The sequence below is a fragment of the Sycon ciliatum genome, chromosome 6 (assembly GCF_964019385.1).
Source record: "Sycon ciliatum chromosome 6, ocSycCili1.1, whole genome shotgun sequence".
NCBI classification, from domain to species: Eukaryota; Metazoa; Porifera; class Calcarea; order Leucosolenida; family Sycettidae; genus Sycon; species Sycon ciliatum.
This window is the reverse complement of record NC_088648.1, coordinates 9,814,595-9,839,781: the sequence shown is the minus strand read 5'-3', so window position 1 is coordinate 9,839,781 and position 25,187 is coordinate 9,814,595. Positions and strand designations below refer to the sequence as shown.

Here is a 25,187-nt window from a genome sequence, read left to right as displayed (position 1 = left end):
TAGCTCTGGAGTAGGCATAGTCACAGTGTGCTATATCAGTGATACTAATGCTGCAGGGGATTTCAAATAGACCTATAGCGCATGATTGTATTTTTACTTACTGAGTAAGTTGTCCGTTCGGTGAAATCTTCCTCAAACGTTTGCGGTGTAGGCTGACTGGAGTAAGTAGGTCGTTTAGAGAAGGAAAGCGTTGTGCTGAACTTGTTACTCACTGAGAGAACGTTGTGCTGAACTTGTTATTCACTGAGAGAGCGTTGTAGCCACTACAGACTGATTAGTAGTTGAGAGCACGAGTAACAATGACTGGAAAGGATAATGCACGACTAACAAAGGTAGGTAGGCACTTTTCAACAACACTAGAAGACGTTTACAACAAATGAGAAAGGGAGGGAGACGAAAACGGACAACTGGACTGTGTCGTGAGAAATGGAAGACTGAGCTGTGCCGACCGAATAGCGATGTGATCTAATGTTTGAACGAATCGTGCTTTACATGCATGTGGTAAATGGCAAGAGATGCTCACCGTCGGACCACGGATGGCTATCTACTCATACATTACTCATACTGGTTTAGTTTTGTGGCTGTGTGCCTTAGCGAGAACTCAGGCATCTCGTGTCCGCAGCACTGCGTGTGCGCGTGTGTCGTGGTTTGTCACGTGATATGCTGCACAGACAGATTCTGCTCCGCTCGCCTCGATATTTTGCCGCAAAAAGTTGCTGCGAAATCTTCGATATTTTGCCGAGCCTGTAACAAGAATCTCGGTATTTTGCTCCATTTTGCTCCGGAAAAACGTGTATTTTATCCAATTCCCGTACAATCCCGTACAACTTTTCATAAAATCGCAGGGTCGGTTTCTCAACACGGATTTCCACGCACGTGTCCCTTAGTTCTTCCAAAATCATGTGGATCCACAGTGAATCCCAGTGATATTTCGGTCACATGATCTCGTCCTGGGCATTTTTTTTTTTTTTTTTTTTTTTTTTTTTTTTACTGAATACCACAGTACCATCAGATGCTGCACAGCGGGGGCGGTGGCATATTGGATGGAAGTGGGGGCGGGGCAAAAGTAACTCCTCCGACCAAAGGTCTCGGAATCATTGTTACTCCTGTGCGCATAGGAGAAAAGAAACATGTGCATCCAAGAGGGGAGCACTGGCTTTGCAAACGATAATGGGGAGAATTTGAGATTGGGATAGGACAAAACAATAGTAAAAGCAGTGCACCGTAGGAAGATGGAGTGAACTGATAATCGGGTTTTAAGGCTGAGCGAAGGGGATCAAAGAGGGGTAGAAGGGAGCTGGAGTGCGGTCAGTATAATTAGGCTGGTGTGTTGGCAGAGATCATAGCCTGTCTGTGGCCCACTCCCACTTGCTGCGCCGCAAGTGGTCGTTGACGTTTTTCTTGAACGTGTGCATGCCTCTGCGAGAAGGGGGAGACTGCAGAAGGGTAGGTGGGAGCTGATTCCACGTTTCGATGAGGGAGTGGGGAAATGAGCGGAGCGTGTTGTTTCGTGCCTGAGGGGGAAGGATACTGGTGAGTTGCGATGGATGATGTGTTGCAGATCTGGTTGTCGCTCGAGTAGGCATGCGGTGTTGCGGTGCGGCTGCTGATGGTGGCAGAATGGCTTTCACCATTTCCGGACCCTCCACAAAGTGCAGCTTGTACAGAAAGCAGAGCCCTGCTCGGTACGGTACGGCGAATGTCGAGGCTCGGGAGGTATGCTCCATCTCCAATTATGTGCAGGGCACGGCGCTGGATGGCAGTGAGGCGGGCCAAGGTGGTGGGGGCTGCGCTCATCCACACCAGCATGCCATACTCTAGCACAGGGCGGACAAAGCCACGGTACACGATTGCCCGGTGCTTTGGGTCTAGCACAGCCGATGCCTTACGGAGGAAGCCGAGCCGCTGGGCTCCGCGTACTGCAAGCTGTCGGATATGGCTGCGGAATGCCAGCTGCCTGTCGAAGGTGACGCCAAGAAGCTTGAGCTCCTCTACTTCTGGCACGACTGCTCCTTGGAAGCGTATTGCGTTCGGGGGGGTTGGCGAGCGGTGGTGGCTGATGGTCAATGCCTGCGACTTTGTGGGCTCGAACTTGATCCTCCACCTGCTTCCCCATGCTGCCAGTGAGTCTACTGCCTGCTGGAGGATTGCTGTCTCTTCTGGCAGTCTGAGTCGGGTGGTGATGCACTTGTAGAGAGTTGTGTCGTCGGCGTATACAGCCAGCTTCGCCCCATCAGGCAGGTGGTCTTCTGCGTCGTTGACGTACAGAAGGAAGAGGGTGGGGCCGAGGATGCTGCCCTGTGGCACGCCAGATTGGATTCGGTGGGTCGGTGAAGACTGGCCACCTATGACGACCCGGATGTGGCGGTCTGTCAGGTAACTCCGGAGCCAGGCAAGGAGGAGGCCACTTATGCCGCACCGCTCAGCCTTGTGGAGGACGCCGTTGTGCGAGACCTTGTCGAAGGCCCCGGCAATATCTACTGCGAGTACCCTGACGAGGCCTCCACTGGCAGCTGCAAGGCTCCACTCATGCTGAAGAGCAATCAGCAGATCAGAGGTTCCCAGTCCAGTGCGAAAACCAAACTGCCTGTGAGAAAGGATGTCATTCTTCTTCAGGAAGTTGGACAGGCTGCGGTTCACGATGGACTCCATACACTTAGACATTATGGGCAGTAGTTATATCGGTCGGTAGTTTCTGGGGTTCGACTTGGGGCCTTTCTTGTGTACCGGTACGACGTTGGCAACTTTCCACATGGCAGGTTGATGACCACTGCAGAAGCACAGGGTAAACAGCTTGGATAGGGGCAGGGCCAGAGAGTCGGCACATTTTCTCAGCACTCTAGCAGGTACTGCATCAGGCCCTGTGGCTTTACTTGGGTTCAGGGCTCGGAGTGTCCGGCGTACGGTGGCTTGGCGGAAGTGGACTGCTGCAGTGTAGTGTTTGTTTGTTTGTTTGTTTATACGGATTCTCCAGAGGTAAATGGATACCTATCATGGTAGTCTCACCAAACCAATAAAATAATGAAAATAAAATTAACTACCTGCTGAACCAAGGAAATCCAAGTATCAGGCACCCAACATCTCGATATTTTGCTCTGATTTTACCGGCATTTTCCGCTCTTTAAATTCTTCGATATTTTGCCGAAAGAATTGCCGGCAGGATCGGTCTGGGCCTAACGTCTGCACGATGTCGTCGCGCTCTGCACAGACCGAGACCATAACAGGTGTTGTTTACATTGGTGACAAGAATCACATTCACACATGTAGCCTACACACATAATGGGGGACCTACCCCATTACCACGTAACAACACTACCTGTCACGATTGCGGGAAGAGATGGGGGAGCTCAAAAGTCAGCAAGTGCGAGCCCCGGGAGTGCCACTAACCACTCGGTACCAACCGAATACGTACGCTGCCACCCTTTCACGTGCATCTACTACAGAGCCCAATGTACAAGTAGGTCCAAATATGTACACTTCTACCATTCCCAGTGCTGCCAAACCGTCCGATTTTTCGGACAGTGTCCGATTTTTGAAGGCTCTTCCGAAAACCGGTCCGAAAAGGGAAACGTCCGAAAAGCAGCCAAAATGTCGGAGATCATTACTTTCCTATGCAGAAGTCCTGTACTTTCACTTTTCAGCGCAACTGAAGGCACAAATCACTGTACATTTGCTTCTAAAAAGGCTAGCGCTTGGCTGTGGAAGTGCAAAGTAACATGCCTAGATCAGGCTGGATGGCACGTACACTGACAGTCTGTATAGAGTCAGTCTGCGACCACACTCATTCATGACGACTCTGGGGTTACCATGGCAACGAAGCGAATTTTCATGGTGTTTTAGGCGATATTTTTCTCTGTGAAAAAATTGCCGAGGAGAAAAATTCGCACCATGTGGCCAGCCTTGGCGGTGAAGGGTGTCCGATTTTAGGCGAAAATTGTTTGGCAGCACTGCATTCCTGGCGCATCCTCTACAGAGCCCATTGTACAAGTAGGTTCCCAGTACGCACCTCCCGCACCCAAACATGGCACGCGAATGACCAGCTCTGGCACTGCTGGTGACACTGACCGTAATGGTTGGCAGTATCCTCCACACCGACACATGGCTCGTGCTCCCGCACTGCAGCGTTCTATCACATCACAGTACAAAAAGCCGATGTCCAGTAAGCGAGGCAGCCTCCAGGGGGCAGAAAGGATCAAGCGGAAGTGCTTCTACCTCGGAAATGTCGATCCTGGGTGTGAGGCTGACTCTATCAGGGAGTGGTGCAAAAAGAAAGCAGTTGACGTCCTCAGTTGCTCAATTTCGGAGTCCAAGTACTTTGGTACTGCTTATGCTCACCTTGTTGTTCCGGCTGAGCATACTGACCAGGTTCTCGAAGAAGATTTCTGGCCAAGCAAAGTTTCCATCAGGGAATGGAGATTTGCATCTGACAGCACAACCTTGGATCAGTCTGCTAGTAACTAAACCATGCAATTGGACCCACACCTACCTTCCTCACTGAACCCACACGCACACCCATTCTTTCCTACCAGACACTCCCTTCCCACTCACCAACATTCTACACCACCCCAGCTCACACTCCTATCAACAAACTGTCGTTCTGTAGTAAATAAGTGTACAGAGCTTACTATTGTTGCTGAAGAGTGGCAGCCTGACATAATCTGCCTAACTGAAACCTGGCTCAACCCGAATATTGCACTTAATATTACGCGTTATGACACCTTCCGGAGGGACAGGCCCCCTGCAGAGAATAAGTCCGGGACAAGTGCAAGAGGTTATGGTGGTGTCTCTATCCTTGTTCGACAGAATAAGTTTAAGTCTGTTGCCATGCGTACCGATCTAGCTCGCGATGGGTGCGAAGCCGTTTGGGTTCAACTCCAGCCGTATCCGGCTGCAGCTGAGCCGATCCTCCTCTGCTGCAGTTATCGTCCACCTTCTGCTAAGCCAACAGATATAGCAAGGTACTGCCAGACTCTCGAAGACGTACTCATTACTCTTCCTCTTTCATCGTCTCACGTTATCTTGACAGGTGATTTTAACAGCAAGCACACGTCATGGTGTTCGACAGATTCCACCAATACTGCCGGTGCTGAATTGTATCGCACGCTCAGTCCATTTGGTCTTCACCAACTCGTCAACACATGTACATACACGTCACCCTCTGGTGTCCAAGCCTGCTTGGATTTGGTATTAATTTTTTTAGTAACCGTGCCAATCTCTCGTTTTGCGTCGAAACTGACTGCCCACTGGGCGCCTCAGACCATGCCATTGTGTACTGCCAGTTCGACATCCCCCTGCCTCAGTCTCCCCGCGAAATAACGTCTCAAGCTCAGGAGCCTAACCCTATGTCTTTCGATCTCCGACACGTCACACCTGCTGTGTGGGAGGCGGTCAATGCAGACTTAGACTCAGTACCTTGGAACTCATTAATATCCTCAGACGTGGACAGTGCACTTAGTAACCTGCACAGTGTCCTGCAGACTGTGCTGTCCAAGTATGTTCCCCTTCATAGCTCCCGCAAACCAAATCGAACTCCCTCAACCCCAGGGTCTACACGCAAATATCATCCATGGGTTTCCACTGAACTACGCAAGGCTATCAAGTTGAAGCGTGACCCATTCAGCCTCTCCAAGAAATTCCCTACGGACTACAACCTATCAGCATATAAGGCACAGCGGAACCAGGTGAGACATCTCTCCCGCTGGTGCCACCGCCAGTACATTCGTTCAATCAAAACAACACTTACCTCAGGCAGCACTACGCTTCACCAGTTTGTCCGCAGTCAGCGATCGCACAACGTAAAACCTGGCATCCCTGACATTGCAAGCCCTGATGGGCTGCTGGTGTCCGACAGCTTCCAAAAAGCAACCATCCTCAACAAGCAGTTTACCTCTGTCGCGGTGCCTGATGACCCACGTTTAGTAATACCCCCTCTCCAATATGACACTCGTCTTACTCGCCAATTCACCCGCGTTCATATCACTACAGCAGATGTTCGTAAAGCCATCTCAAACCTGAAATCTGGGAAAGCGCCAGGGCTAGACGGTATCACGAACAATATGATAAAGAAGCTAGCTCCTGCGATTTCTTTTCCACTTAGCCGCCTATTTAACCTCTCCTTTACCACAGGCAAGTTCCCTACTGACTGGAAACTGGCTAAAATTGTGCCTATTTACAAGTGCAAAGGCAGCAAATCTCAAGCTAGTAACTATCGCCCAATTTCCCTCCTGTCCTGTATTTCCAAACTTTGCGAACGGCTCTTCTTCAATCAATTGTATAATCATATTTCTCCTGCTCTGGATCCCGCGCAATCTGGGTTTCGTCGTGGTGACTCGACCGCTCTACAGCTCACCAAGCTGATCCAAAAAATTGCCGACCATCGTCATATGGGGCGGAAAGTTGCCATGTGCTTTTTCGACCTCGAGAAAGCTTTCGACACCGTGTGGCACCGTGCATTACTTGCTAAACTTTCCAAAGTTTTCGGTGTGTGTGACTCAGCGCTGGAGTGGATTACAGACTACCTATCCGACAGAACGCAAGTTGTCTTTGTAGGTGGAACTCTCTCAGATGCTTCACCTGTTCTGTCCGGAGTGCCCCAGGGATCCATCCTAGGGCCCTCCTTTTCCTAGTGTATATAAATGATCTTCCCAGTCATGTTGAAGGTATGTCCTTATTTGCTGACGATACTGCACTGCTCCGGTTCAATGAGTGTCTAGACAGGCTGCGAGACAGTCTCCAGCGCGGTATCAACGAGGTCCATCAGTGGATGACTACCTGGAGACTAAGACCTAATATCGCCAAGACTGAGATATTATTCCTGCCGAACTCAGAGCCAACCTATGCATTCACTCTTCCCGGATCCCCCACAGACCTCACAGTGGTAAAACAACACAAACATCTTGGTTTGGTCATTGACTCAGACTTATCGTTTAGTAGACATGTCGACTATATCTGTAGCAAAGTCAGTAAAGCTGTTGGCTACCTCGTGTCTCACTGCTCCCACCTACCGCTTGAATGCATTCGCCTTTTTTATCATTGCTATATTCTCCCCATTTTTCTCTATTGCTCAACCGCCTGGTCATCCCTACTTAGTAAATCGTTAATGAGTACCCTGGAAGTCCACAATAAGAGGATACTCAAAGTCCTTTTCCGCAAACCATCATACTTTCCTTCTGCCGAGCTGTATGATATGTTTAACACCTTCCCTATCTCTAGTCAAGCGGATCGAAAACTGTGTATTGTTGTTCATTCTATTCGTCTTGACAAAGCCCCGCCACACTTGCGTAAATATAACTGGTTTCTTCCCACTCGTCCTACGCGCAATCCCTGCACTTTACCTAAAGCCCGAACCTCAGCTTATACCAGATCTCCGTTTTTTTGCTGCCTATTCTCTCTGGCTGGCCCTGCCTCTATCAGTAAAATCGTCCTGTACGCTAAAGGATTTCAAGGCCAACATGAAGCTCGTGTTCTAATAACTGCTAGTTCTTCATTCACATTTGTTTCTCTTTGCCTCCAGTAATGTGTAATATTTATTTATTTTTGCTTTGTTTTTGTTTACTGCCATGGCTGGCTACCGCCCCCCTCCCTCCATATTGGCCTATATTCTCTGGCCACGGGTAGGTGAAATAATTAAATAAATAAAATTAATGACTTGTACATGTACAAGGGGAAATCAGAGCCTCCTCATCGCAGTCATCGGGGATAATAAACACTTAAAAAGATGGCAATGTGAAGAAGAGGTTGGTGCGACTTTTTTTGTTGTATTTGTACTATATTTTATAATTTTACTTGGGCATTACCAACAGACCCTAGGTCTCCTTACAGTGTACCGAAGATGAATGAATTGGTTAAGTTCCTGGCGAAATGAATTGGGGATATGATTTGTGCGAAGGGATTCGGGAAGCGCATTGAAGCGGTCATCACCAAGGAATGAAAAAGATTTGTATCCAGCGTGAGCTTGCACAATGGGTAAGGAAAGGGAATTATTGACTTGGCCGCGGGCGACTGTATCTGTGTGAGCGCAGTCACGGCGAAGGGAGAACATGTCAGAGAGGAGTGAACTGCAGATATTGCGGATGCAACGGAACACGAAGAATATGGCCTGAGTATGATATCTTTTTGTCCAAGCTGATTATGTGGTACCTCTGAAGCAAGTATGATGTGCGCGTGAATGTGTCATGCTCAAATATGCATCTACATGTAAGTTCTCCCTTACTTACATGTATGCGTAGCAGCTGATCTCTCACGTTGTCCGCGAGACAGTGTACGTAGGCAGTGCTGGCGTACTCGAGCTTGCTCTGGACGACTGACTACTGACTTCCGCGATACACGGGGAATTGTGTGTTGCTCCCTACATGGAAGCTCGCGCTTTTCCTGCCGACGTCACTTGAATTCTCACTTGACTGACTCACGACTGCAATCCAGAGCACACGAAAAGTCCATCGAACCATCCACTCGGCAAACCTGCAAGAAAGCACCACTCCCTGCTGAATACACAGTGTTTCGGGGAATTCACCCCTCATCAGTTGAGCTTGAGTAGGCTGAGGAAGATTGTGCCTGAAGAGCACCACTATAATTATAGTGCTCTCCAGGTACAAACATCACCAGGGATACAAACTTACAAAGACGCTCCGTTTCCAGCGCGACAAACACAGACAAAGAGACGGCGAGGAGAAAACAATTAATTATGACCGCGATCAATAAGGCAAGCTGAATCAACATGTGAAGAAGAGGTTGGTGCAACTTCGGCGATAGTTGGGGAAGTGTGTGTTCCTCGATCCCTACATGGGAGCTCGCGCTTTTCCTGCCGACTTGAATTCTCACTTGACTGACTCACGACTGCCATCCAGAGCACACGAGAAGTCCATCGAACCGTCCACTCGGCAAACCTGCAAGAAAGCACCACTCCCTGCTCAATACACCGTGTTTCGGGGAATTCACCCCTCATCAGTTGAGCTTGAGTAGGCTGAGGAAGATTGTGCCTGAAGAGCACCACTTATAATTATAGTGCTCTCCAGGCACAAACATCACCAGGGATACAAACTTACAGAGACACTCCGTTTTCAGCGCGACAAACACCTCGTGAACACTAGATAGCAGCGTGAGTCAGTGTCGCTCATGGAGGTGCTGAACAAGCGCTGAGGACCGTTGGCCATTCACAACGTTGAATACCTCCAAACCATCTAATTCGCTGGAAACTTTATTTTGTGAAATATCAAAATGTGAGAACTACATGTAAGTGCAATAACAACGATGAAAGTAAGAAGGTATGGTGAAGAGAACAACGATTATGGATTGGAACAAGTTTTCTCATTTCTCTCGCAGTTTCTCTCATTGTCATAGCTCACACTTGCATTATTTTCATTGCTGCTGTTATTTTTTTTACTTATCTCACTTTGAAAATTATAATTTCATTTTAATTTCATTCATTCCTGATGATGGTCATGAAGACCGAAACGTTGAAACGATACCTCTAATGGTTTTGTGTGAAATGCAGTGCTCTCTTGAGTGTAGGCAGGTTGCCTGCAAACTATTCAAGTATCTTACTTTGGTTTCCTATTAAGATTTCATTTGTTTAGGTTTATTCAGTAGTACAACGAAGATTTCTGATGAGTGCTGTGCGAAAGCATGTTCGAATCCGTAATCATTGTTCTCTTCACCATAACTTCTTACTTTCATCGGTGTTATTGCACTTTCCACATTTTTGATATTTCACGAATACAGTTGCCATGTCGATTCGGCTTGTCCTATTGATTGCGGCCATAATAAACACTATCAATATTTTCCCGAGGTGTTCGAAGAAATGTTCAACACAAAGTTCTAGAAAACGGTCAAAAATCACAAAAGCAGAATACAGACTGGCCTACTACTAGTAGGAAAGTAGCAGTAAGTAACTACATGACTGTACTAGTAGTGAGTTGTCCAGTGGATATCGGATGTATCTCTGAGATACATGTGGTCGTGCAGCACGTGCTTAGCACATGCTCAGCACGTGGTCAGTCCGTATTATGCTTCTGTGTTTTTTCGCCTTCTTTTGGACTTTGTCTTTGTGTTGAACATTTGTTGAACATTAATTTGTTGAACATTTGTTGAACATTTTGGGTAAATATTCAGAATGCATCATGACTGTACAACGTACATGTGTATATTGTGCCCGATAAAGAGGCTCTGATTTCCCATCTTACATGTCAAGTCATGGACTGACAAGACGTTAGACCCCTTTCCAGCACTTCGCCATCATTACCATGGTTACCCCCCCCCCACACACACACCTAGCCCTTTCCCAAAGATGCTCGTCACTTTTTTCGCAACTTTTCGTTGTTTAGGAAGAAATCGCAACCTTCCCAACTTTCGCAACTTTCTTCATTTTCCCTAACTATTTCGCAATTTTCCGCAACCTTAGCGCAATTCCTCCAACCTCCCAGTAACACCCGTGGCAATGACAATTGCAAATACGTTGTTCCGCTAACTCGGCGAACATCTGGCGACAGCCAACCATTGGTTTCCGCCGTGAAGCTTTGGAACACCCTGCCACAGGAACTCACGTCCACTCGTCGTCCAACCCCGTTTAAAAGATTGCTGAAAGTGTTTTTCTACGGTTAATATGGCCGAATAGCACTTCCCTCTGGCATAGGTCCTCATCTTCCTATTTCTCCCTGATTGTTACTTCGTTCGAACTTGACTTGTAATTACCGGTACAAATACTTCCTATTGACTGTTTTCTCATTTTCTCAAGTGCAGCTTTATCGAGCCACACTTTTTATTCTATCGCCATCATAATATTGGGCATCAATGCCCGTTTGGTTTGCGATGTAAAATAAAACTTCAAACAAACAAAAACAAAAATTGGTGACATGGCATGGGGTCAAAAGGTCAAGTCACCGACTCACCAACTACATGTCGGACAAATGCATACTCGTACTCGCTCATTTCTCTCCTGCCTTCAAACTGATTTCAGAGAAACAGTAGATGAACGGTAGTTGTGATACTGTGCACTGAAGTAATAGTTCCCTTTGCCTTGCACTGGAATGATGTACATGTACATGTAGGATACTTGAACAATGCAACAGGCTACTGGCACTGTGTAAAGTGGTGGTTCACAGCAGGAAGGGGGGTAGATCTACGAGTTTGCTGTCGATGCACTTCTGCTATTTCTGCTAGGCCCCTTTTTTGTAGGTTTTGCACAAGAACTCTCCAATTCTGGTTGCGATATTAGCAACTTTTGAGCTTTTTCTGAAAATATGGATGCGATTTCAGCAACTAGCACTTGTTTTGGCACGGTTGCGAAAAGCATAAGTTGCAAAAAAATTATGGCATCTTTGGGAAAGGGCTACACACACCTACACACACATACACTCACACACACACGCACGCACACCTGATGCCGAGTTTCTATTTCATTACACACGTGCTCATTATTCACTTCCCCTACACACACATACACTCACACACACACGCACGCACACCTGATGCCGAGTTTCTATTTCATTACACACGTGCTCATTATTCATTTCCGCCTGGTTTTCCGTCAAGCGACCTAAACTTTTAAAGGTATTCGTTTTCCTGGTCTTGAAGCTGTCAACAGAGCGCAGTGAGTTTATGCAGCATTCTGCAGTTAGACTCAGAGTAAACACAATGCTGGACTCGGACCGCTGTTGGAGTGCGCATCCCAGGTATGCTAGAGCTGTTCGCCAGTTAGCTGCAGAACGTCAGTACCGTTGGTCAGTGTCGTGCAATGTTATCGCATGAGCTGATTGTTTAGTAGCTGGTGGTGTTAGTGGACATTAGAGCGTAACGTGTAGTTCCTTGGTCCTTTTTCTTTTGTCTACTCAATGACTGTCTTTATCGTGGAGATTGTGAACGCGTTCAACTAAAAATACTTACTTGGTCCTCGCCACGTGTGACTGGCGTACTTCCAGGAGTCTAAGACATACACAAAGGATAGCTCACCAGCGATATCCAATGTTCTCTTTTGACTATAAGTCGTGAAAACTGTTTGCGCTCTATTATTTTAGTATTTGCCAACCTCTAATGTACAATCAACCCTAGCAGGACAGCCTTCCCAGCAAACTCAGTGATCGAGAATATCCACTTTTTGCAGTCAGCAGAAAATCCGTCACAGGACAATCCGGCATGCCATCTGGAAAGCGCTCTTGGTGATCGCAAAGGTTCTGTGTGAATAGGGCCGGGGACTGGTTTTCACCAGTTGCTAATATCGCTGACCTGATCAGTGTATCTCCGCAAGAGCCTAGGCTAGAGGTGTTGGACGACGATTGCGTAAAGTCTGTAGCCGTGAGTACACGTATAGTGCAAGCTGGGTTTTTTTATCGCAAACAGTGCCTTGACACCAACTTTCTAGTTATAAATAAGCTGTTATTGCCTCATTTACTTGCATGGGTCATTACATGTACTTTTACCAGCAGGCGTAATCCTTTTCTGCTCATGGCAAACTGAGTGGGGCACACATGCCATTTTGTGAATTTCTGGCCTAATCTGATCGTGTATAAGAGTCCGCAATTCTCCGTCCTAGCGCCGTTATTCATCCAATTACGCACCATAATGTTTATGTCTGTCTGTTCTATGGATACATATATAGCAATGTAGGAAAAAGAAAAAACTAAAACGTTTGCGGCCAATTTTGTTTGCCCATTGTAGTACTTCCAGGCCATGTATTTCAGTCGGCCGTTGAAGTGGAAAATCTCCAGGATCTGGCTAAAAACATACTTCCAATGTACCATCTACATGTATGTTTCTGAGACTTCCTAGTTCCTACATATGTCCCAGTCCTGTTGACTTCATTGGTATTGGGATTGTATCCACCAGATGAAGGTAACGGGCATGATAACACGTGTTATCAAAATCTGACATATTTCGGTAAATATCGCTCATTTGCTGACCTTTGACTGCCGCTTACACCCCCAAAGTGCCCAAATACATGTAGGTACCGTAATAATTATATTGATTTTCTCAATCAGGACACCCCTAGCATTGAATTAAAACAGTCTAAAGTGCAAACTTTCGGATATTTTCTTTTAAAAACACCTACCAACTCATGACCGATCTGAGTGGGCTCAGAATGTGCGCTTTGGACAAGCAATCATGGAGGGAACGCTCAGCCTCAGCTGGTTTTGCTCGTGGCTGCAATGCATGGGGTAGTGAATCCAGGACAGAAGCGGACCAGGCATCATGAGGGAAGCACCCTAGTAAAATAAAAGTTAATAATAATACGAAGTAGTGGTTGCGACTTCGGCGATGATTTGTAAGAAATGGTTTGCTCCCCACACCGGAGCTCGCGCTATTCCGCCGACTTTACTTGACACTTGACTGACTCACGACTGCCATCCAGAGCACACGAGAAGTCCATCGAACCTTCGACTCGGCAAACCTGCAAGAAAGCACCACTCCCTGCTCAATACACAGTGTTTCGGGGAATTCACCCCTCATCAGTTGAGCTTTAGTAGGCTGAGGAAGATTGTGCCTGAAGAGCACCACTTATATAGTGCTCTCCAGGCACAAACATCACCAGGGATACAAACTTACAGAGACGCTCCGTTTCCAGCGCGACAAACACCTCGTGAACACCAGATAGCAGCGTGAGTCAGTGTCGCTCCTGGACGGTGAGACAAACGTCGAGGACCCTCGGTCATTCGCAACGCTGTCACCTCCAAACCAACTAGTCGCAAGCCCGCGCTGGGCACAACAGTACGAAGTAGTGGTTGCGACTTCGGCGATGATTTGTAAGAAATGGTTTGCTCCCCACACCGGAGCTCGCGCTATTCCGCCGAGTGAGTGAGTCAGTCAAGTGTCAAGTAAAGTCGGCGGAATAGCGCGAGCTCCGGTGTGGGGAGCAAACCATTTGTTAATAATAATAATAATAATAATAATAATAATAATGACTTTGCACACCTATCGTTATGCTGCTTCATCACGCGACCAGTTTTATTATCATTATTATTATTATTGCCAACTCATGAATCTTTAAAACGTCTTCGCTGTTTCATGATGTGATATTGGTGTCCAGCAGGAAAAAAATCAGAAATGCCGATGGACCAGGGCCGGAAAGGATCGTCTTTGGCAGCTCTACGTAGCGAGGCAAAGGCAGCGCATGATCAGATCAGTGAGTTCATCAAGGACCTTGAACAAGCCCTGGTCCGTCAGAAGCAACTGCTCGAGCGCCTTGACCAGCACGAGAGCTCTCAGTCTGCGCCAAACACCGACGAAGGATTGAAAAGGACTCAGGACCACTCAAGCGAAACTGGACAGAAAAAGGTGATCAGAATCATAAACTTGCATAGTCTCTGTAGTGCGAAACACAACATCTCTCCTCTAGGTAACGTTATCATCCTGTATCGCTCACATAACAGCTAGATGAGACTAGCGGAGAAAGGCAGTGTTTCGCAGCAAACAAGATTTAAAGACCACTTCTTATGGTGTCGTGTGAAGTGCACGTGGCTGAATTGAAGTTTAGTACAGTGGTATTAGGGTTCTGTTCAGTGGCACTGGATTTTTGATTCAAAGTCAAGTAGACCGACGTAAATACTATGGTCTAGACTCTAGTGTGGATCCGCCGGCTTCAACTCTGATCCATGCTTCATTCAGGCCTAGAAATGCGAACCTCGTTCTCCAGGACGATGGCAATGCTCTTTCAATCTTTGTTCGTTCTCTCACAGACTGACCCTCCAAGCAAGGGTAGCACCGCTCGTGCACTGCACCACTATCATGCCAGTGAGTACTACAGACTGCACTGTTTTGCAGACTATAATTATCATAGACTAGTAATGGTATAGGGTATCGCTGGCCATAAGTGAGGGTGCCTGGTTCGAGTCCTAGTGGTCAGACAGATGGCAGTCAATTTGTTCTTCAGACTTTTCCTATTTCAACTCCCTCAAAACGTATGAATAATGGAGTACTGTGTTGAGTCAATGTCATAATCATTTCCAGACTCCCCGAGCCCTACTTGCTCTAGATAGACAGCAGTCAAGCCAGCAGAGAATCATGAACAAATGAGTGTTGAGTCGCCCGGGAAATTGTACTGAGCAGCAACATGTGCATACATGTATGCGGACCACTGCAAATGCGAGGCCACTAGAATTCACGAGCTGATTATCTTATTGGGTGGTAAACATGGTAAAGAAAACTACAAACAATAGGAGGACAGAGAAAGTGTTTTTACTCCGAGTTTCACACACTAAGCGATCATCAGAAAACAGCAGTGTGTCCTCCTATTGTTCGAACCAGCTCTACCAATCGGTATTGAGCACTCTCTTGGACAGCCTGGAACCTCTCTGTTTTAAAGAAACCTACATATTGCAAGCTCGTCACCACCATCATCAATGAGGACTCAGAAATTCCATAACCAGTCCATAAATTTTAGCGAAGACGTAATTGTAATGAACAAGAGGAGAGAAACGAAAAGAGGAAGTGGGAAATGTGATACTAGAAGTACAAGGGAGGCTAAAGAAACCAAACAGGAACAGATAATTTATCACTTACGTGGTAATGGTTACCAACCTGGTGATGCCGTTTATCCGTTCATTTCATTTGTTCTATTTGCTTCTAATTGCATTCCACTTGAAGAGAATAATCTAATTTCAGAAATTTTCGGTGCTCAATATTTTCGGTATGAGGACAACAGGCTAGGTTAGGTGAACAGAAATTTTCGGTACAGAGAAGCAGTTCCCTATTGGATTATGTGTGTTAGTGTTTGTTCGGTGTATTGAAATTTTAGGTATGAAACAGACGCACTGAAAGTACCGAAAATAAAAGTACACCGAAAATTTTGTGAAATTACAGTACCCGGAAACTGGTTCTGGATTTTCTGAGTCCTCATTGGTAATGTGGGTGAAGAGCTTGAAATTGTTAGTTTCTCGTTACCTAATACATTTCCTGTCTCCGATAAGTTTGTTTACATTGGGTGGTCGTTGAACTCAGGGACGTAACAACTGATCGAGTATCCGTGCTGTCTTTCACTGCCCCAAGAATACTTCGGCACGATTCGAATAGGAAACTTAGAAATCACCAGACGTGAACACTAGCCTGCCCATGAATGTGGTTAGACATGGTCAAATGGTGACACTGGTTCACCCTAGCACTGTTGTCGGCATAAAGTTGATTATCATAATTCCATACATGTTTGAGGGAACATTGACTGCGCAATGACGGACTTGAGCCACGACATATTGTCATCGCAAAGATTTACTATTATTATTATTATTATTATTATTATTATTATTATTATTCAACTCGGATGGTGAGCCAATTAAATTATGGTGAAAAGGAGAAGGATAATGTGTTACGAGTTATGACTAACTGTCTACCAACGTAACCAGATCTTATACAGTCAGCGAGTGCGACCAAAATGGCACAAAACTGACAAGGAGTACTGAGACATTCGGCGACCTGACATCTAGCTCCAACACTTCTCCAAGGCGCAAACCAACAACCTTCCGACTTGGAAGGCTCAGGTTCGGAAAGGTCCAAGAGGGGAAAGAAAGCGCAACGAAGAAAAGCACGAGCTACGCATCACGGCAACAAAGAATGCCGAAAGAAACTGGATCCATTTTGTCGCAATCGCTGACTGTATAAGATTTGATTACGTTGGTGGACAGTTAGTCATAACTCGTAACATTTTGTCCTTCTCCTTTTTCACCATAATAATTATTCGGATGGAGAGCCAAGGATAAATTTATAAGAAAGAAAACGGACCAAGGAACTTCAAGTTACGCTATAATGTCCACTAACACCACCAGTTACTAAACAGTCAGCTCATGCGATAACATTGCACGACACAGACCGACGGTACTGACGTTCTACATCTAACTGGCTAACAGCTCTAGCACATCTTGGATGCGCACTCCAACAGCCTTCCAACTAGGAAGGTTCTAAGTTATAGAAATAACATAAGGAGACTTTCAGCACGTGCTTATCCTTGTTGCGCTCATCTTCCCCTCCTTTGTTATTTCTATAACTTAGAACCTTCCCAGTTGGAAGGCTGTTGGAGTGCGCATCCTAGATGTGCTACAGCTGTTAGCCAGTTAGATGTAGAACGTCAGTACCGTCGGTCTGTGTCGTGCAATGTTATAGCATGAGCTGACTGTTTAGTAACTGGTGGTGTTAGTGGACATTATAGCGTAACTTGAAGTTCCTTGGTCCTTCTTCTTTCTTATAATTATAATTCTTTTATTCCACGATGGCGTAACGCCAATAAGGACGATTGATAAGTGTGATAGAACTGATAGAAGATGCCTTGAGTGTCCGATATTTCGGAGGTTTATGAGACTTTCAGGAGCTTTCTTTTATTCTTCTCAATCCCCTCTGCAGAGGAAAGTGACGAAATATCCTTATCACCAGGAGATACTGTCCAAATTGTTAATACGACGGACGATGGCTGGTGTATGGGAATCTCGCCAAGTGGAGACTGTGGAATGTTCCCAGTTAGCTGTCTAGAGGTCTCGAGTGGTGAGTTTTTCCTTCACGCTAGATTTGGGCAACATAATGAATCTAAAACTTTCCCGATTTATTTTATGAGACATTCAGAAGTGCAGCCTGTTCATCATAATTTAGCCCAATCTACTCCGTACAAAGAGTGCTCCCACACGAGGGAGGACGCACTCCCATTAACCATGTATTCAGTATCTTCATCTGCGGCCGAGACCTGAACTTCACTTCCGACTGGATTGTTACGCTTTCCAACGGACGTAAGAGAGTTTAAAAGCACGTGTCTTTGTGCGTAGCCATGACAATCATGGTGGTTCGGTGCGAGTCTGCGAAAAGCAGATACAGCCCGACGTGGTCGTCACTTCGCAGTGGTCTGCTTCCCTGATAGGACCAGAACTCTCCCACCCACCCACAATCGGTGGTGAACTCAGGATTTACGTGCCCGTATTCTCACCCGCCCATAGTCGGTGTAGAACTCAGTAGGCATGGGCGGGTAATGCTAGTTATTTGTTGCGATAATGCTAAAGGCAATGCTCATAATATGTATAATGCTCACACTACTCCATAATGCCAGTTTGAAATTTGGAAAAGTCGATTTAAGAAGGCCGGCCATCTTGGATGAAGGCCAAAGCGTAGAAGAAAAACTTAAACAGCAGTGAGCGTTTTGTCTGAAACAATCCACTGAGAAGGTTGATTTGCAACGTCAAGTCTCCGGACGAAGCCGGACGGGTTCAGATGCACGATTTTTGGAACTGGACCTAGCCAGCTTCATGCATGACACCGTTGTCGACCGGCAATTATGCTTGTAATGCCAATTTTGCATGCGAAATGGTGCCAGCATTATGCCACCTGGAGAAAAGGGACTATAATGCCAGCCATAATGTTGGCATTACCCGACCATATCGTGTTCTTTCTTTCTCGTGCATGTTTTGGCATTATTTTTGTGTTTTGTGTTTATATGTTTTTGTTGTTTTCCGCATAGTTAATTGGGAAGGCTGGGCTGTCGGCCTGAATAGGCTATCAGCGGCAGCAAGGGCACATGTATGCTGTATGGGGCAGGGGTGTGTTGCAGGGGCAGGATGCCATTGCCAGCTATTGGCTGTGCAACTCTGTTGTTGTTTGCTGTGTTGTACGGGCGAAGCACAAAGACGTTTTCTTCTTCTTTTTCTCTCTCAGATACTTCTAAGGATACTTCCACAAGCGGTACCAAAACAGCCAAGGCGCTCTATGGCTACACTGCAGATGATGCTGACGAGCTGTCCTTCGATGTTGGTGACATCATCACGAATGTTGAAGACGTTGATAATGGCTGGGCAGCGGGTGACTGCAATGGAAAATATGGCCTTTTTCCTACCAATTTCGTTGAGCGTATTTGAATGTCTGGATGACCACATAGCAATTCCATTGACTATCGGGTTTTTTACGGATATCAAATTTGACCCGATTTGCCTTGCGAGGAACATCGATCTCACTCCCCACATTTCAAACTATCGGTGCTGAGGTACCACCGGAACCATGTGTGTTACTCTTAGACTGGTATGGATCATCCACTGGAATAAAATTTCAGGCAATATCATTACTTTCTAGAATTATCACGCGTCCACACGAGGACCATGCTTGTTCGACGCTTGTTCCCTAGCCAGGCGTCGGCGGTAGGCATTTCCCAATTCGGCCCGCTTTTTCCCCCTAATCTGCTATTGGATTGGCTAGGAGAATGTCCAAATTCGGCCATGTTATGAACCCCAAATTCAGAATTCGGCTTATAGGGGTACTTGAAGTCCCCTCTCGGAGTATAGATGCACATTCACTTGCATGCTGTAGAGGCACTGAAACAACCCTTTTCAGAAGAAATCAGCTCGAAATTTGTAAATTCGGCTCAATTATCCGCTGTTTCTTGACAGCCATTGATTTCGGCGTCTTTTCCTGCTGGCCGTTTTCGAAAATGCCTAAAGTCGCAGTCACTTTTCGCAGATAATGGCTACAAAATTGTATTTACATGCTGCTGAGGCACCAAAACATCGATTTTCGGCGAATTCCCAGCCCCACAGCCTCCAGCTTCTTCGTTAGTGTCCAGAGGCCACAGCTGTACAAGAGTGCATGCAAAATCTAAACTTTAAACATACATAAACGAGATTCAATACTGTGATAATCCCAAGCAACGGAACCAAAAGCACGGTTTGATGCATTTATTCTAGAGTCCACGTCCTCAGCTGATCCTAGCAAAGAGCCCAAGAGCCTCACTAATTTCCACTCTGGATCAGCCTTGGACGCGGTAAATGTGTGGGTTTTCTGAAGGTTAAGTTTAAGCTTGTCTTCGGCGAAAACTTTCTCGCACTTACATGTAGGTAGGAGGGCCGTAATTCTTTCTTTCTCAGTGGCATGAAAGGTAGTGTCGTCTGCGTATTGAGAGTGTGGACAGGGTCTAACTGAATAAAAGGAAATCAAATCAACTTCACGCATAGCTCCTTCAGCAAACATGATAATTATACATTATCGGGGAAAGTGGGTCGCCTTGGACAACTCCAATGTTCGCGTCAAACGGTGTACTGAGCTTGTTGCTGAGTTTTACCCGAGCAGACGTGTTGGACATGAGTGTTTCCGGCATTCTGATAGGGCAGTCTGCTGCCATCATCCTCTCCAGAGCTGTTTGGCGGATTATTGTGTCAAAGCCTTTAAGGCACCCGAGGAATACAACAGTGCAGCTGAGTAGTGCCAGTCACCAAGAGCTGAGCGTTAGTACAACACTCTGGTAAGGAAGACACCATCTGCTGTAGAGCGGCCAGCACGAAATCCTGCCTGACTCTCTCGGACATACGTGTGGAGAGACTCCGACGCCCTTACTGTCAGGATGGACGTGAGAACTTTCCTGATGACTGAGAGCAACATAATAGGCCGATAACTCTTGGGAGCCCCGGTTGACTTACCCGTTTTATGTACCGGTACAATTCGGCCACTACGGAGGTCGTTGGGACAATGCCGGACCTGCAGGAAGGCATTGAAGAACGTACCGCGCCTTTGCCTGCTGAGTAATAATAATTCTGTGCGTCTCGTATTTTTCTATTTTGTCGAACATAACTTTATGCTGCAAAATACATGTATGCTGTTGTCAATCTGCAACATTAGTAATCTGCACCACTATTTCCATTTATCCTCTTTATTCTCCTCTTTTTCCTAACTACCGTGGTATATTATAATGTAAAATATGGAAAACGGTGAGGCACAAGTGATCATGGTTATGCGTTAGAGTCCACCAACCAAACCAGATTTAGAACCGTCAGACGTGTACAAGTTAGCACCAGACTGACAAGGAGTACTGAGACATACCACCGCAAGAAAGTGAACCTGACCACTGCTCGATAGCGCTAACCAACGGCCTTCCAACTTTGTATTCTATGGATTCTCCACAGGCCTTAGCCTAAATCTAGTGAGTCTCCATTCGACTTGAAAGGTAATGGTACGAAAGGCCTAGTCGAAACTAGGCTTCTGACGTTCTGTGGTTCGTCTGCTAATTTGCTTCTCTCCAACTCAGAACCTAGTCTATACATGCCAACCTTTGCAAAACTTGAAATCGGGGCAATGACATACCTAACGTTAGGTATGAAAATGTGTACAAATATAGCTGTGAGGCATGCGACAAATACACGTTTGGGTGCCGATTACCACCCTCGATACTGGGACGGTCCTGGCCAAATCGGTATGGTTGGCTGGTAAATGCGTGCTAGTCCTATTCTACATGTATCAGTAACCATGGTAACACCGGTATGTCCTTACAGGACTACATCATTCTACATGTACATGTGCACTGATTTTGAACTGGCCTACATGATTATGTGCATCACAATGCATGCTGGGGATTTTGGCACGTAGAGTGACGTAGTCGTTCAGAGAAGACACAGAATCACCATGCGCTCACGTCAAACACCATGAACACATTCAACGCACATAGCGCCTTGTTTGGCCATTTTACACTCGCCGAATCTTGGCACCGCATCATAATCGGAGAATCATTCTACAATAATAATTGCCGTAAAATTCCGTTAATAAGCCCCGGGCGTATACTTTGCAGAGCGTCAAAAACCGGGCGTATATTTGGGCATGGGCTTATTTTAGGGCATGGGCGTTATTTCGGACGCAATCTGCAGAAGATCAATCTATCAGCAACCCACTAGTTTCAGTGAACCACCATTCACACTGAGCGCGGTACAGGTACATCAAACCACAGCTGGAACTTTGGTCGTAACCAAGAATGTAGCGATAAAATTACAGTTTTGAGAGGTAAACCACTTGTCCACTTTACGCCCTGGGCTTATTTCGGGCATGGGCGCTAAAATGGACTTGAAGTGTACACCGCCTAAAAGTAAAACTGGGCTTATTATCGGACATGGACGTTATTTAGGGTGGGCTTATTTACGGAATTTTACGGTATTTGCAGGCTGCCAGATGACGCACACACACACAAATCGTGCAGTTCCAAATATCGCTGACCTGATCAGTGTATCTCCGCAAGAGCCCAGGGCCTAGGCTAGAGGTGTTGGACGACGGTTGCGTAAAGGCTGTAACCGCGAGTACACGTATAATGCAAGCTACAATGTACCTGCACATACACGTTAATGTGCAATACACGTACATGTACACGTACATGTACACGTATTGCACTTGTAACGCTATTATTTCGCCTGATGATCGCGATCGTGTAGCGAGAAACTCGAGTTGCAACAATCTCGTTCGGCCTTCTTTGCGGTATTGAGCACTGCGCGATCATGATCATGATCCCGCTGTGTACGAGTAGATCATACAGTTACCAATGAACTGATGCATTCCTTCGGAGCAGAATTGAAACCCCAGCAGAATCTGACGTTTTTCGAGCATTATTATTATTATTATTATTTGAAACTCGGATGTTGAGCCATAAATAAATGTGGAAGAGAAAAGGACATATGGATACGAGTTAAGAGTAACTCTTCCCCTCTTTGGTCTATTCCATAACCTTGAACCTTCCAAGTTGGAAGGCTGTCGGTTAGCGCTACGGAGATGTGTTGAAGCTAGGTGTCAGGACGTCGAATGTTTCAGTACTCTGTCAGTTTTGTGCCTAGTTATTGCACTTTCTGACTGTATATAGTATCATGTTACAGTGATGGAGAGTTACTCTTAACTCGTATCCATATGTCCTTTTCTCTTCCACATTATTATTATTATTATTTATTCATATTTTACTAGGGCAGTCCCCACAGACCTATGGTCTTCTTACAGGGTGCCCTAGCCACGTGAAGATAGCGGAGCGAAATGCAGCAGGTAGGGATATGGTGCGAATCGCGGCAGGGAGGGCGTTCCATCGGTCAGCTCCAAGATAAGATACAGAGTGATAGCCAAAATACAATCTGGCATGGGGCAGTACCAGGCCGAGCAATTCCTGAGAACGGGTAATTCTAGCAGTGCGGGATAATGAGACAGCACGAGGAGTGAAAAGTCGGCAAAGTAGGGGACTAGCACGAGCATTTATGCATCTATGTAGTTCGTTCAACCTTTCACTATGCAGTCTGCAATCGTCCGTGCTGAATTCTCCAGGCAACCTATTACTGTTACTGTTAGCCTGGTAATCTCGCGCAATACACGCTGAGTGCGTTCTAGCAATGCGTTGTTTACGAGGGGTTGCACTCCCATTACGTCTACCTCTGTAATGTGCTTTGAGGTGTTGACTAAGCGTACCTGTACAGGCTGTAGCTGCACTGATTCATTGCTACATGTACATGTGCAATACCCGTACATAACGGTTACATGTTAGGGGGCACGAAATAACTAAAGCTTGTACCAAACTAAAGTTGTTTTCTGAACGTTCGGGGTGACAGACCTCGAACAAAAACGAAATTTAGTTCGTAACGAGACTGCTGGTGGAGCGATCTAACGAAAGATTTCGTGAACGAAAATTTGTACTTTATGCAGTACTACGTTCAAGAAGCACGTCCGTGCCTTGGTCTGGGCCGTTTTCTGTGTTAGCTAGCCTCTTTGCACATACACGGATCGTTCCGCCTTTCCTGCTTTCGGCATGGAAGCTTACTCACATTTAGGCATATGCGGATTATGCCGGCAGAAAAATTGGCAGAATTCGGTACTTTTTCTGGTAAGTTTCATGCATGTTTGGTATGTGGATAAAGAAATGGAGCAGAATTCGAGGAATTGCCCGCCATAAGGTTTGTATGGTTCTGCCAATTTCACTGCTTTTCGAGCAGAATCTGCCACCTTTTCGAGCATTATCCGCACACCCCTAATCACATTATGCCGTGTTGATGCTATGATGGCATGCTTTGAAGGAATAATCGTTTAGACAAGAATGCTCTTGATTTTCGCTGCTCTTGACGAGGACGATGAACCATCTTGAAGCCGAGAGCAAAACTTATGGCGACCGTCTAGGTCTCAACACGTTGATCAGCATAGTGCTGAATAATAGCTTTCGGTTTACCGGGACGGATTTGCGTGTTGCGTTGCAACTTCATGAAGGGACCAAACCAGAACGATGAAACAGAAGTCGATCCGGGAGCGGCTTGCCGATTGTGTTATCCGAATCGTCTCCGAAGGCGAAGGAGAGCGATATGGCGACAAACCTCACAGAACTTTTCACTAGTAGTACTAGTACTCAGTAGATATACCTGTTGTGCAGCCGGGGGATGGGAGACGAGATCTACTGGTACACGTACATGACTGTACTTATCTATACTGTTTTATGTATCTGAAATATTTTTACCCGCTTCCACTAGCACTTCGTCCTTTCTGTGTGATCCGCCCCTCATCTCACCAATTGTAGCAAAAATCAGGTTTAGCCCTCAAAACCCACCTCAACCTTCTTCCGTTAGCCTTAAGAACCTTCCGTAAATCGCGCGTGCGGGGCCGTCAAGCGCGAACGCGATGAGACCAGTTTCCACGTACAGTGAAACCTGTCAAGGCGACCACTCGGATAAGGCGACCACCTGTCCAAGAAGACCACTGAAACCAGGATCAAGGGATGCTATTTCCAGTCAAATGACCCTGGATAAGGAGACCACCTGGTAACACTAACAGAGATCACATTTTGAAGGTCCCTTGAGCGGTCGTCTTAGACAGGTTTCACTCTAAATTCAATGACAGTCTGTAACTCGTTGCCAACACATGTACTGTCGGTAACCTCCCGCGACAGCGCGTCCATGTTAGCGCGGTGCACTTCAGCGCGACCGCCTTAGCGCGAGGCATTTCATCTGGGTGCCATTTCAGCGCGGTGTCTTGACAGCGCCAATGATTTCAGCGCGAAATTTTAAAGCCCAGGACATGTCAGCGCCAATTTCTTCCGCGCAGCTTTTTTCCGCGGGAGGCACTTCAGCGCCGTACATGTTAATGTACGTACGGACACCAATAATTATATTAGTGACTATTAGTGACTATCAATGACTGTTGACAACTTGTACGGGGTATTACCACTGCCATGTACTTGTACACCAGTCACCCTATAAAAGACGCAGTACTTTCGGGGATAGGCCATAATTTTCCTTAATTTTTCCTATGCAAGCTAACTCTCAAAAATGGAACTGAACCGATTTGTGACAGCCAAGGGCAAGCCGGCATTCTGCCAAGGTGGTTAAACTTATCGGCTTGATAAGCGTGCTTCTGACGACGAACGATATTATTGGCGGTGCATTGACCATGCGTGTACTGTGAGAAAGGATACGATGGGCTTGGATGGTGTACCCCAACCAAGAGGCAAGAGGTGCTGCACAGCACACCCACGC

The 25,187-nt window shown here is 46.3% G+C and overlaps 1 protein-coding gene and 1 long non-coding RNA gene across 2 annotated transcripts in view; one reads left to right on the top strand and one right to left on the bottom strand.

The window, feature by feature from the left end:
• Positions 1 to 467, bottom strand: part of LOC135818827 (uncharacterized) — a 5,060-nt gene extending 4,593 nt beyond the window's left edge. Inside the window, exon 1 of the long non-coding RNA XR_010553772.1 lies at positions 102 to 467. This is a non-coding gene — a long non-coding RNA (uncharacterized LOC135818827). The remainder of the gene's footprint in view (positions 1 to 101) is intronic.
• An 11,183-nt stretch (positions 468 to 11,650) lies between these two features.
• On the top strand, positions 11,651 to 19,009 carry LOC135819329 (SH3 domain-containing protein 19-like). The gene is made up of 5 exons (XM_065332517.1): positions 11,651 to 11,669; positions 14,018 to 14,265; positions 14,667 to 14,721; positions 17,317 to 17,454; positions 18,610 to 19,009. The coding sequence occupies exons 2-5, from the start codon at positions 14,035 to 14,037 to the stop codon at positions 18,807 to 18,809; spliced, it is 624 nt and encodes a 207-aa protein (XP_065188589.1). The 5' UTR covers positions 11,651 to 11,669; positions 14,018 to 14,034; the 3' UTR covers positions 18,810 to 19,009.
• The last annotated feature ends 6,178 nt before the right edge of the window (positions 19,010 to 25,187 follow it).

What these genes read in the sequence shown, in the direction of transcription:
- LOC135819329 (XM_065332517.1), top strand. Translation starts at nt 14,035, where the DNA reads ATGCCGATGGACCAGGGCCGGAAAGGATCGTCTTTGGCAGCTCTACGT. An exon ending in ACTGCACCACTATCATGCCA is followed by an intron (nt 14,722 to 17,316) that starts GTGAGTACTACA and finishes TCCCCTCTGCAG; the next exon opens with AGGAAAGTGACGAAATATCC. An exon ending in CTGTCTAGAGGTCTCGAGTG is followed by an intron (nt 17,455 to 18,609) that starts GTGAGTTTTTCC and finishes TTTCTCTCTCAG; the next exon opens with ATACTTCTAAGGATACTTCC.